Here is a 13,913-nt window from a genome sequence, read left to right on the forward strand (position 1 = left end):
CTTCCTGATCCAGCATCACTCTAAATCACTTTTCCCCATCCAGCATCAGTCCATCTTCTTCTCTCTCTCTCTCTGCTGTCCCATCCAGCATGCTGCTGTCTCTGTCTTCCCCTCCATCAAGAATCACCCCATCTTTCTCTATATATTTCTTCCCTGTATCCCTTCCCCCTCATCCAACATGGCTCCCTTGACACAGTAGTAACAGTTACCGTCCAACAACAATAGCAGAATTGTTTTAAAGATACACCAACCTTCTCCAATGCCGGCTAACTTCAAGTTTAACTTCCAGGTTGTTTACAACCAATTAACTGAGCCTACAGGCATCCTCCGATCTGGGACGTAAATAAGGAGGAGAGTAGAGGTGAAACTTGATATCTTTTTCTTACCTTGCTGTAGTTGAGTCCTGTAGTACGGATGGGGGAGGTTGCTTTCTGAAGTTGGTCTTCGTGTCGAGGTGAATTGGGGTGGGAGCTAGAAGTTATTGCTGGAATGTGGGGGCTGGAGCTTAGTTTATTGCTTGAACGTGATTTTGTCTTCCTCCGGCCTCTGGGGGTAACGTGCAGGCTGGACTGCATCATGCTACTTGCTTTTGGGCTAGATAATTTAGTGAACGGGGGTGGGGGGAGCAGCATGGTTGTGTGCGTGGGTGCTGTGCTGCCCCTTCCTCCTCAGACAGATCAGCCTACTGCGCATGCGTGGCATGGAGGCACGGAGTTTCAAGTGCGCATGCGTTCTAAGGATGTTATTATTATTATAGATGCCATATAGGAATTGGTGACAGATCATAAATGCTTTGTATTGGATTCTAAATACAACTGGTAACCAGTGAAGTTGTTGAAGATATGGCGTAATATGCTCATATCTTGATGTTCCTGTTATCAATTAGAGAGTTGCGCGGGGACAGAAATCCCACCCGTCCCCACCCGTCCCCGCCAAAGTCCCATCCGTCCCCGTGAGGACTCCCACCCGTCCCCGCGAGGAATCCTTCCGTCCCCACCCGTCCCCACGAGGAATCCCCTACGTCCCCGCCCGTCCCCGCGAGGAATCCCCTACATCCCCGCGAGGAATCCCCTTCGTCCCCGCCCGTCCCTATAAACTACAGAAATAGTTATTTCATTTAATTATGCTACTGAATTAAAGGCTCTGGTAGAAACCCATTTAAAAATAAGCAAAAAGACTTTATTAATTTGGAAATATTAATTGGGAAGAATACATACTTTGTAAACGGGTTTCTACCAGAGCCTCTAATGTTTATAAATTTTTATCAACACAACTAATATATTACTTTATCCTTAAGCAAAAAAAAAAAAAAAGAATTTTTTTCCTACCTTTGTTGCCTGGTTTCTGCTTTCTTCATGTTCTCATTCAATTCCTTCCATCCACTGCCTCTCTTCTCTCTGTGTCTTCCATTTGCTCTGTTACTGTGCCTCTCCCTTTCTCCCCCCTCCCAAATTGGTCTGGCACCCATCTTTTTCCCTCCGCTCCCCCCATAGTCTGGCACCTCTGTCTTCTTCCCTGCCAGCATCTTCTCCCCATTCCCTCTTCCCCATTTCCTTTCAGTGTCCTTCTCCCCCAACATCTTCCCCATGTCCTGTCAGGCAGCATCCTTCTCCCCCCTCTGCCTTCCCCAGGTCCTTTCAGCATCCTTCTCCCCCCTCTGTCTTCCCCAAGTCCTTTCAGCGGCCTTCTCCACCCCTGTTTTCCCCATGTCCTTTCAGTGGCATTCTCCACCACTTTGTCTTTCCCAGTGCTTTCAGGGTCCTTCTCCCCCCTCTGTCTTCCCCATGTGCTTTCAGCATCCTTCCCCCCTCCTCCCGTTTACCCCATGTCCTTTCAGCGTCCTTCTCCACCCCTTTGTCTTCCCCAGTGCTTTCAGCGGCCTTCTCCCCCCTTAAGCGTCTTTTCTTCTCCACTCCACCTTTCCTCCCTCCCTGCCCCTTATCTTTGTGGCGCTTCCACACCCGACCGACAACAGAACAGGCCCGGTCGGACAAATTTCCCTGTCCTGTAGCCGCGAATCTAAATTACCTTTTTACAGCAGCTGGAGTAGTGAAGCTGCTGTAAGAGGTAATTTAGATTCGCGGCTACAGGGCAGGGAGATTTGTTGGCCGGGCCTGTTGTCGGTCGATCGGGGGACCTGACCGGCTGTGCACATTCTCCGGGGCGGACCGCCCCCTCCCCCCCTCTTTCGTACGCCATTGCCTTCTTCCTACCTGCCCTGCCGCACACAGCCGACCGGAAGTCTTCCTGATGTCAGCGCTGACGTCGGAGGAAGGGAGGGTTTTGCTTAAGCCCTCCCTCCGACGTCAGCGCTGACATCGAGAAGACATCCGTTCGGCTGTGTGTTGCGACAGGGCAGGTAAGGAGGAGGAGACTACCCTCACGGCTCGAGTGCACTGCGATCCAACCCCGCAGGAACCCCGCGACCCTCGGAGGCGTCCCCACAGGATCCCCGCGACCCTAGGGGGCGTCCCCACGGGATCCCCGCGACCCTAGGGGGTGTCCCCATGGGATCCCCATGACCCAAAGGGGGAACCCGCGGGATCCCCGCGGGTCCCGCGGGATTCCCATCATCCCCGTTCCCATGCAGCTCTCTATTATCAATCTGTACCACCTGCAATGCCCTGCACCTGGCTTTGGTTATTCCTAGATACAGGACATTGCAGTAGTCCTACCAACTTACATTCAAAATTTTCTCAATATGGTGGCAGTGTCTCCTAAACCTCTTTATATTCATTTAATCACATTATCAACTCCAACCAATCAAAGTCAAAACAATCACAGAGCACAAGATCATTCAAACCGTCATCCACTCAATATCTACATAAATCCAAATAGTATTACTGTATGTAAGAGAGAGATCCACTTTTGTTCTTTATAATTTAAATATTTCTTATAATGGTCTCCCCTTAATTTGCTTCTATTCAGATGTGGAAACATTTTGTAGATGATATTTTTTTTCCGTTGGACTGGGTTTTTGCAAGAACTGTTGAAGTTTAATGAATGGCTTAACTCCCAAGATTCCAGTTTGAAATTTGTTATGCTTTATCTTTTGCACACGGTGAATTTTTAGATTCAAATTTTTTTTTTTAAATGATAGAATGTTGAGGACTATGATATATAGAGAACCAGTTGAAAAAAAAACTTGCTGAAATTTCATAGTTTTCATCCATAACATCTAAGCTATGATCTTTCTGTTAGTCAGTGCTGAAGTGGGGGAGATAGTACTGAGTTGATGGATGGGAATTAGATCAGAGGAGCAGGTAGTAGGTTTGTAGGAAGAAAAAAGATGGGCAGTTTCCTATTTGGTGATTTCAGAAAAAGAGGAAAAGGTGGCAGGGGTTGAGAGAAGGTTGGTGGGAAGGTCAGATGGAAGGGGGAGTGGGGAGGGGAGGAGGTGGCCTGGTTGAGAACTCAAGGTGAATCTTGTGAACCTTGTCTTAGAAGATCTCAGCCATGGTCTAGGAAGAAACTGAAGGGGGATTGAAGGTGAGGACACTTTGAGGAGAGTTTAGTGTGGCAAAGAGACTGAGAAGGTTGGAGTTAGGAGAGTTAGTTAAATGGGCATAATATTCTTGTTTGGCAAGTGAGAGGGTGGACTAGAAGGATGTCAGCAGGAATTTGAAATATATGAAGTCAGCATGTATGAAGGATGTAAGTCAAAGATGTTCAGCAGATCAGACACAGGAGCGCAAGTAGCAGATATTGGAGGTTAGTCAGGGCTAGGGTTTACCACGCCTTACAGAATGTGAAATGGGAGGAACGAGGGTGTCTAGAGAAAAGGAAAGAATGGTGTTATAGGAGAAGACAGCTTCATTTATAGACTTGTATAACATAGTAGTTGAAGGGAGGGATGAGATAATGGTGGTGAGGGTGCCAGAGTCAATACATTACATTACATTAGTGATTTCTATTAGAGAATGACACGGTGACAAAATTCATCACTGTTCCCGTCCCCGCGGATAACCGCGGGAAACCATCTTCATGTCATTCTTTAAGGAGAGAGGGAAGAATCAGAATATGAATGGCCACAACCACTGTCCCTCAAGTTTTGCTTTGAAGAATGCTGGTGTAGAAGGACTGAGGTTGAAACAGACACTAGAAAATGACATGGGTTATCCGCGGGGACGGGAACAGTGATGAATTTTGTCACCGTGTCATTCTCTAATTTCTATTCCACCATTACCTTGCGGTTCAAGGCGGATTACATAAGAATTGTCATGGTATTACGAAATATATAAGGCGGATTACATAAGGATTGTCGTGAAATTAGGAAATACAAAGGGGTAATTTGTTTGACATTTTTGGTTGGCGGGTGTGTGAATAGTGTATGGGTTCTCCTGTGTCTGGTTGAGGTGGATTGAGTTAGACAGTTATTCCAGTAAGTTGGGCTGTCTCCGTTTATAGCCTGAAGATTTCTAAATGTATTGGCAGTGATAGGATTGGATTTCTAAATGTATTGGTAGTGATAGGCTGGGTCTGGGAGGGTGAGGGGGGGAGGAGGGAGAGGGCAATGAATTGTGAATGTTATCAGATGATGGTTGGAGAGGGGAAGAGCTGAAGTGCAAAAATTGGTAGTAGAGCAGTTGTAGGAGAAGACAAGGTCAAGGCAGTGGCCATTCCTGTGCGAAGTGGTAGAGCACAGCTGGAGATTGAATGAGGTTTTTAGAGCGAGAAATCTGGAAATGTAGGAGTCAAAAGGGTCTTCAGCATGAATATTGAAGTCATCAAGGTTAAGGGAAGGAGATAAGGATTTGAGAAGAAGAGCCAGGAGTCAAAGTCAGCAAGGAAGGAAGAAAGGGACTCATCAGGTGGTTGGTAAATGACTGTTACTCGGAGAGGTAGAGGAACGAATAGACAGATAGAGGGGATTTCAAAGGAGGGAGAGCAGTGAGATTGAGGTAGGAGAAGGGGTTGATATCTACAGGAGAGTGAAAGTAACAGCCCAACACCAGCCCTGTGACCATTTGGGAGAGGATTATAGAAGATACAACTAAACCTACCCTCAACAAAAAACCTCAAATATCGGCATATATTCCACTCCATGCTCACCTTCCTAGGAGTCAAAACCTGGAATAACCTCGCAGAGACAATCAGAACGGAACCCAACCACACCTCATTTCAGAAGAAATTGAAGACCCTTCTATTTGATAACTGAACTCTAGTCAACAAATTAACTCTACATGAACACTCAGTATTCTCTTGATACTGACCAAGCTTCTCTCTCTCTACTTCCTATTGTTCTCCCCCTTATCATATGTAACCTTTTTTTCTCATTACATTGTAAGTCATCTTGAGCCTGTAGAGGTATGTGCAATGCACAAATACCAGATTAGATTAGAAAAGGTAGCTTCCTTGACATAGTGCAACTGAAGCAATGTCCTCAGGGCACAGCCAGATCTCAGTTGATACGAGTAGATGGAGAGTCTGAGAGATGAAGAGGTCATGGATGTAGGCAAGTTTGTTGGAGACAGAGTGGGAATTCTATAGGGCACATGAGAAGGGCAAGGAAGAGGGGGAAGGAGAAGAACAGAAATAAGATTGGAGACATTGTAGTGCAACTTGCATAAGTAAAGTGGGGGTTTGTCAGGACACGAGGATTTGGATTGATATCCCCAGCTGAGGAAGGGGAGAGGAGAGGAACAGGGATATAATTGAAGGTATTGTGGTGTGGTTTGTATGCGCAGAGTGAGAATTGATTAGGAGGACTGGGTCTTACATATCTCTCTCCTCCTTCATTTCCTCCCCACCATGGTCCGACATCTCTCTCCTTCCCTTCCCTTCTTCTTTTGGTCTGGTATTTCTCTCCTCTCCTTCTCACAGACTGGCATCTCTCTCTCCTTCCCTTTTCCTTCCCCTCCCATGGTCAAACATTTTCCTTGTTTTATTTTCTAAACTTTAACCCCCCCCCCAAATCCGATGTAGGTTCTTAAGCAGGGCAGGGGTAGGGGATTTTTTTGGTTTGCAATTTAGGGCATTGTTTGTAATTAAAATCTTATAATTCATGAGCGTTGCATATTTGAGGTTTAGTTTTCCCTTCTGAAAAGCCAAATGTCCTCAGCCACAGGAGCTCTTTCTGAGAAATTGGACTTCTTTGCGTTCTCCTGGCTCTCAGCAAGCTGAGGATGGCAGCAGACAGCCAGAATCCCACTCTTTTATTATAAGAGCTCGGTATGTTTTCTTTACACACTAAAGAAGGTTTCAAGACAAAAGGATTGCTCTACATCAAGGGTCTGTTTTAGCTTTGAGCAGGGGTCGATTTCCTTTAAACCAAGAGCTATATCCTGAGCCCAGTGGGGAATTTTATTTTGATGCTGCAGGATGTTCAGCAGGATGACAAGTTCCTGTCTACAGAAAAAAATAAAATGGTTATATTGGGTTCTCAAAAACCAAGCAAGGAGAAGCCTTACAAAAATAACAGGTTTTGTGAGTATTCCCATGGGTGCTCCTGGAATAACATGCAAAGAGGGGTTCAGGAGCCCCATTTTTCAAAGCTTCTCTCTCCCTCTCTCTATTAGGGGAGCACATTCTTTGCAAATGGGTTACCCATAATCACAATTCTTTTGTACATAAAAACATAAGAGTAGCCTTACTGGGTCAGACCAGTGGTCCTTCTAACCTAGGGCTACCATATGGCTCCAGTAAGTCATGACGGCTCAGCTGATCATAGCTCCAATGAGTCCTGCTGGCAGAAGGAAGGAGTGGTGGCAGTGGGCAAAGGACACTGTAGAGGATCCTGAGCTGACAAACTGGGGATGGGAACCACAGGGCTTGCTCAGAAGAGCTGTCCCTACCGTTTAGCTCTTCTGAGCAGGCTCCAGGCATAGTTCCTCCCCCTTTTACCAGACTGTTCCACACAAATAGCATGCATATGATTTTGATAAGTTTTGATATGTGAAACAGGGCCGCGGTGGGGTCTGGCTGATGGACGTGTTTAATGAATGAGAACTGTTCTGCAGTTTGAACCATATTGTGGATTAGTTTATTATTATTTTTAGAGATTTGGGGAGGTTTTGTCCTAAAATACTCCTATGTTTAAGAAGAATATACAACAAAGGAGTCGTGAGAATGAGATGTCAATAATTCAGCTATGGGTGTATAAAGTTCAGCACTGCGAGTCTTCGAGTCCTCGCAGTGCTACTATCAATAAAGCAACTTTACACTCGTGGCTGAATTCTTGACCTCTCATCCTCATGACTCCTTTGTTGTGCCTTGATTGTCTTATTGTTGAGGCCTCTTTGGGCTCTCTTTTTGGTATCTAAGAAGAATATACTACATGATAATGTGATCATTGATGTTTTGGATTTTTTTTTTTTTTAGAGACCAGTGACTATGACTAGCCACATTTACGTGACAAAGTTATGCTGAGAGGTGTGGGCATATTTGTTTCTGAGGTCTCTTTTTTCTCCACATTTTTCTGTTTGCTGTGTTGCAGTTGCCTTTCCATAGGTGTCTTTGCTATAGACTGTCGTTCCAATGACTTATGAATCAACCCTCGTATATTATTAGACTGACAGGCACAGCTACAGTTGCTTCTCAGTTCAACTCTATAGTGCAGAAGCATATAGCTGTTTCCCACTGCTTGCTGGACAGCCTAGCTTGCTTAGAGCAAATCAAACTGTTTCTCTGTTATTTTATCTTTACAGATATTAGCCCTGCTCCTCCAGCTCCATTTGGCCATCGGATTGTCTCAGCAAAACATGCTCAGGTTAACAGCTTTTACACTGTCAGCAAGACAAATGTGTTAGGAGGGTAAGGATGACAACCTTCTCCGACTTCAAAACTGACTCACCTGAAAACTTTACTGCACAAATGATGAAGCAGACACTGGGGCAGTGGAAGCACTAGTGTATTGGTCGTCAGTTGGTTTTGTGGCTGTGACCCCTTCAGAGGTACAAAATAATGTGCCTCTGCAGAGTCCACCCATGTCGTGACCCCAGATGTGGTTTTGTGACATCATTTAGGGTCCTGACCCACAATTTTGGAAGTTCTGCATTGGTGCACTATTTTTGCCAGTTGGATGTATTAAATTGGTTTATGGGTGTCTTAAAACATTGAACCTATCAAGTGTACAGTGAAGGCACAATCCCTGTGGAGTACGCTTTTCTGTGTTTATATGGTATCATTAGGCAATATGTTATCTGATTTAAACTTGAAGTCATATATTTATGCGGATGACATTACAATTGTTATTCCTATTATCTCTTTGTCCTTAGAGACAAAACAATTTATTTCATCTGTGCTTACTCAGGTAGAACAATGGACTACAGAATTTAAGCTTAAATTAAATTCTGAAAAAACAAAAATATTTCTGGCAAGCCCAAATGATAAGATCAATGAGACCTCTTTGAGATTGAATGGACTGGACTATCCAATAAACACCACCATTAAAATACTTGGAGTTACTTTGGATCGTCATCTAACAGGCTAAAAAGTGTTTTTTCACATTGTGGAAACTTCGCACTATCAAACACTATTTAGATTTTTTATCTTTTAGACTATTAGTCCTGTCTTTGATTCTAAGTATCTTAGATTACTGTACTATTATATACTTGGGATCTTTTAAGAGAACTATCAAGCGACTAAGCATTATCCAGAATGCGGCAGTCCGTCTCATTTTTGGCCTGAAAAAATTGGATCATATGTGTCGTTATTACAAAAAATTACATTGGTTAACTGTGGAAGCCAGAATTATTTTCAAGTTTGCCTGTCTTTGCTTTAAAACTTTAACTGGTTCAGCTCCTAACTATCTCTTATACCATTTTGATCTCACTGGCACTACCAGCTGTACACGAAGAGCTTATTTGTTTTCTTTTCCAACCCCAAAGGGTTGCATCTGCAAGAGGTTCCTAGATAGGACACTGTCATTTCAGGCTGGTAAATGGAATACACGTTTAAATGAATTTATCTTAAATGCTTTCTCTTATCAAACCTTCAGAAGATCAGTTAAAGCTTACCTTTTTGACAAATTTGTTTGATTTTTATATCTTTGCTGATGTATTTCTGTATGCAGTCTCTTTTTGCTGTAAACCGCTTTGAACTGTTCGAGGTATACAAAAATAAAGGTATTATTATTTACAAAAAAAAATCTATAGATGGCTGAACAAAATTTACAATTAATAGCAGGCAAAATCTGTATATGGGTGTTGAAGGAAGGTTATTAAATTTAAATCTAAACATCTGTAAACCAAACCTATAATGGTAAACCTATACATAGGAACCTATATGGCACCTAATTCTTTTCTTTTGTTCTAATGTAGCAAGTTAGATATGTTCATATAATTTAGGTGCAAACACATTTGCCAACCATAGAGCAGGTGTAAGATTTGCCTCTTTGCGGAAGATACCAAAATCTGCAATAGAGTAGACACCCAAAATGGTGTGAATAACATGAAGAAAGACCTGGCGAAGCTTGAAGAATGGTCTGAAATTTGGCAGCTAAAATTTAATGCTAAGAAATGCAAGGTCATGCATTTGGGCTGCAAAAACCCGAAGAAACGGTACAGTTTAGGGGGTGAAGAACTTATGTGCATGACAGAAGAGCGGGATTTGGGTGCGATTGTATGTGATGATCTTAAGGTAGCCAAACAGGTTGCAAAGGTGACGGCGAAAGCTAAAAGAATGCTAGGATACATAGGAAAAGGTATGGCCAGTAGGAAAAAGGAGGTATTGATGCCCCTGTATAAGACTCCGGTGAGACCTCATTTAGAATATTGTGTACAATTCTGGAGACTGCACCTTCAAAAAGATATAAAAAGGATGGAGTTGGTCCAGAGGAAGGCTACTAAAATTGTGCGTAATCTTCATCATAAGGCGTATGGGGACAGACTTAAAGATCTCAATCTGTATACTTTGGAGGAAGGGCGGGAGAGGGGAAATATGATAGAGATGTTTAAATACCTACATGGCCAAAAAACTGTACCAAAAATATATAAATGGATACCAATATACGTATCAATACAAATATGAAAAATTGGTATCTAACATGAAAATCACTCTTGGAATGTCCCTGGGGATAGTGCACATGTGTATAAGAGTGTAAATACACCCTAACTCAAATGAAAAGACCTTAATTAGATTAAATGGATCAAAGGGATCAATCAGTACGGGCCCGATACCCTTATTTCAACCATTGGCCCCAGGCGGAGTTTATGCAGTGATAAACACTTAGAAATAAATCTAAATAAACTATCCCCAGGGACATTCCAAGAGTGATTTTCATGTTAGATACCAATTTTTCATATTTGTATAAATACCTACATGACATAAATGTGCATGAGTTGAATCTCTTCCATTTGAAAGAAAGCTCTAGAACAAGAGGGCATAGGATGAAGTTAAGAGGTGTTAGGCTCAGGAATAATCTAAGGAAGTACTTTTTTACAGAAGGGTGGTAAATGTGTGGAACAGTCTCCCAGAAGAGGTGGTGGAGGCAGAGACTGTGTCTGAATTCAAGAAAGCGTGGGATAGGCACGTAGGATCTCTTATAGAGAGGAAGAGATAATGGTTTCTGTGAATGGGCAGACTGAATGGGCCATTTGGCCTTTATCTGCCATCATATTTCTATGTTTATCTGCTGCCATCATTTACTATGCTACTATGTTACAAGTCCTGTAGAAATTGTGGGTAAAAGGCACCAATGCAAACTTGGGAGCAAATGTAAATACATTTACATTCAGTACGTATCATCTCATACCTTATTCCAGGCTTTTTATAGGTGATCAGTACCTAGGATGAATCTTGTATGAATTTAAGAAATAATGATAACATGTCAGCAACTGTCATTCCTCATACTAGGTGCGCATTAAAATCAAATCATATGCAAAAGATGCATGTCATGCTTTAATTTTTCTTTCTCTGCTTCCTCCAGCGGAAGATTTGGTCAAGTGCACCAATGTGTGGAAAAAGCATCCGGACTTACGCTGGCTGCAAAAATTATCAAAGCCAGAGGCCTTAAGGAAAAGGTAGGTGCTTGCTCAGCCTAATTCTTTCCTCATCCTCCAAGAAGGTGGTGCAATATATGGGACTGACCACACTTAGGACATAAGAACATAAGAATTGCCGCTGCTGGGTCAGACCAGTGGTCCATCATGCTTAGCAGTTCGCTCACGCGGCCGCCCTTAGGTCAAAGACCAGTGCCCTTTTGAGACTAGCCTTACCTGCGTACATTCTGGTTCAGCAGGAACTTGTCTAACTTTGTCTTGAATCCCTGGAGGGTGTTTTCCCCTATAACAGCCTCCGGAAGAGCATTCCAGTTTTGTACCACTCTCTGGGTGAAGAAGAACTTCCTTACGTTTGTATGGAATCTATCCCCTTTTAACTTTAGAGAGTGTCCTCTCGTTCTCCCTACCTTGTAGGGGGTGAACAACCTGTCCTTATCTACTAAGTCTATCCCCTTCAGTACCTTGAATGTTTCCTTGACTCTCTTCACAGGAAGAAGTGAAGAATGAGATCTACGTCATGAATCAGCTGAACCATGTAAACCTCCTTCAACTCTATGATGCTTTTGAGTCTAAGAGTGACATTGTGCTCATCATGGAATTGTAAGTTTCTCTCCATCCTTCCTTCTCCTATTTCCTCTATCCCTTAGAAAAATACCCCCAATACTGTAATGATTGTACTTTGAAATGGAAATGATGGCATGAACTTTGCTGGTGCATAAGGGTCAAATTTGTGTGGCTGTGAGCAGAGAGCATAAAATGTGCGCATAAATTACACTAATGAAGTTGTATTCACCTCAGTCCCATGTGGATATGTTAATGCGAGATCGATGGTCAACAAGACAGAAATGAAAGATCTGCTTAATGAATTACAACCCGGCTTTCTGTTCATATCTGAAACATGAATACCAATGCAAAATGACCCCAGATTACAACTACTCTGCCCAGTAGATTACAAAATCACCCACCTATTGAGAACTGGTCACAGGGGCAGCAGTCTGGCGATACTGCACAAATCATCTTTTCACAACAAAATCATGGAATCTATAACTCTTACATCATAGTAGCATAGTAAATGATGGCAGATAAAGACCCGAATGGTCCGTCCAGTCTACCCAACCATACACTCTCTATAAATTAATGATTTAATTTAAATTGTTCTTTTTCTTAGATATTTCTGGGCCAGACACCTAGAGCTCTGCCCAGTACTGTGCTTAGGTTCCATCTACTGGAGTCTCTATCAAAGCTCACTTCAGCCCATCTAAACCATCCCGGCCGTTAAAGTCCTCCCCAGCCCATCCTCAAATGAATGGCCATATATGGGACACAGATCATGCAAGTCTGTCCCGTACTGGCCTTAGAACTACTAATGATAGAAATAAACAGTGACTCTTCCCAACACCCTATCTGCTGCATACTATTCTACATCCCTATGGAAAGTGACTAGAAGCTTAACCACAGTTCTCAGACATCATCTCAAGTACTACAGTATAATATGACTTCACTTTCATCATAGGAGACCTCAACCTCCACCTAGATTCAACCTCAAACTCTGAAATTCCTCAACCTCAAATTCTTGTTTCAACAACCCACACAGAAATAGGGCCATCAGTTAGATCTACTCGCCTCTTCCATTTCAGCAAAAAGCACAAACTACCGAGAATTTAATTCCCTATCCAAAGTGCTTTGGTCAGACCACCTACTCCTAGAATTCATCATATTCTGGAAAAAGATACTAATAACCAACCAACCAACTCATGCCCCCCCCCCCCCCCCCCGAGTAGGCTCTTATTAAAGAAACAAAGTAGCCCTTGATTCATATTGGAATGAAATAGATAACTCATCACTATCCCTCCCCATCCCTGACCAAGACTTCCTAGACCACTGGAAATCGATCAATGAACAAATCCTGCCAACTTTTTACTATACTGCAGCAGCATTAGGATGAGGTTTAGCTGGCAGGGCTTCAGCTTTCCTGCCAGGAAAGCTGCTATTTTGGGCATGTCTGGGAGGGGAAGGAAAAGGGACTACATTGCTCCCCCAGTCCACCTCTGGATTTCCCCAAATCAAAGGGCTGGCTACATCTCTGCTCTAGGGACAGTTTGAGAAATGCTATTTTAGATAAATTGAGAGGTGTCCAGATATTGAGGTGCACTAATTTATTAAATATTAGGAATCACATTAGACTCTACGAATTTAGTGGTGAAGAAGTGCTTCTTTGCGTTATGGAAACTAAAGACCAGCAAAAAATATTTTGATCCTCCATCCTTTAGATTATTGGTGCAGGCATTGGTGTTATCCATACTGGACTATTGTAACATTGTTTATTTGTGAGTACCAAAGAAAATTCTGAGAAAATTGAGAATAGTGCAGAACACGGCTATCCATCTGATATTTGGGCTGAAGAAAAATGATCATATCGGTCTTTACTACCGAATGCTACACTGGCTGCCAGTAGAAGTATGAGTAATATTTAAATTCTCTTATATTTTCTTAAGCTGGTTTGGGAACTGGCCCCTACCTACCTTCTATCTTATTTTGTGCTATATAGCCGTACGAGGAGAACCAGGAATTGCAATTTATTTGCCTACCCAAAGATCACTGGCTGTAGATACAGGTCTTTTTTGGATAGGATGTTTGCTTTTCAAGCAAGCAAACAACAGTCCTGGCTGGGTAATTATATTAGTGGAGCCATGCTGTCTTATGGAACATTTGATAAATTCATTTCTTAATTGAAGTTTTATTTATAACAAAAAATTTTACATTGTCTATACTCTAGGTCAGTGATTCCCAACCCTGTCCTGGAGGAACACCAGGCCAATCGGGTTTTCAGGCTAGCCCTAATGAATATGCATGAGAGAGATTTGCATATGATGGAAGTGATAGGCATGCAAATTTGCTTCATGCATATTCATTAGGGCTAGCCTGAAAACCCGATTGGCCTGGTGTTCCTCCAGGACTGGGTTGGGAACCACT

The 13,913-nt window shown here is 42.8% G+C and overlaps 1 protein-coding gene across 5 annotated transcripts in view; it reads left to right on the plus strand.

The window, feature by feature from the left end:
• Positions 1-13,913, plus strand: part of MYLK4 (myosin light chain kinase family member 4) — a 175,864-nt gene that overhangs the window by 115,743 nt on the left and 46,208 nt on the right. For all 5 annotated transcript variants that reach the window (XR_004538448.1, XM_033934850.1, XM_033934852.1 and 2 more), the window contains 3 exons: positions 7,647-7,752; positions 10,868-10,961; positions 11,431-11,540. Coding sequence is in view for 4 of the 5 variants with exons in the window: in XM_033934850.1 (XP_033790741.1) it covers positions 7,647-7,752; positions 10,868-10,961; positions 11,431-11,540 (310 nt within the window). In the remaining variant the exon portion in view is untranslated. The remainder of the gene's footprint in view (positions 1-7,646; positions 7,753-10,867; positions 10,962-11,430; positions 11,541-13,913) is intronic.

Source organism: Geotrypetes seraphini, chromosome 2 (genome assembly GCF_902459505.1).
Source record: "Geotrypetes seraphini chromosome 2, aGeoSer1.1, whole genome shotgun sequence".
Lineage (NCBI taxonomy): Eukaryota > Metazoa > Chordata > Amphibia > Gymnophiona > Dermophiidae > Geotrypetes > Geotrypetes seraphini.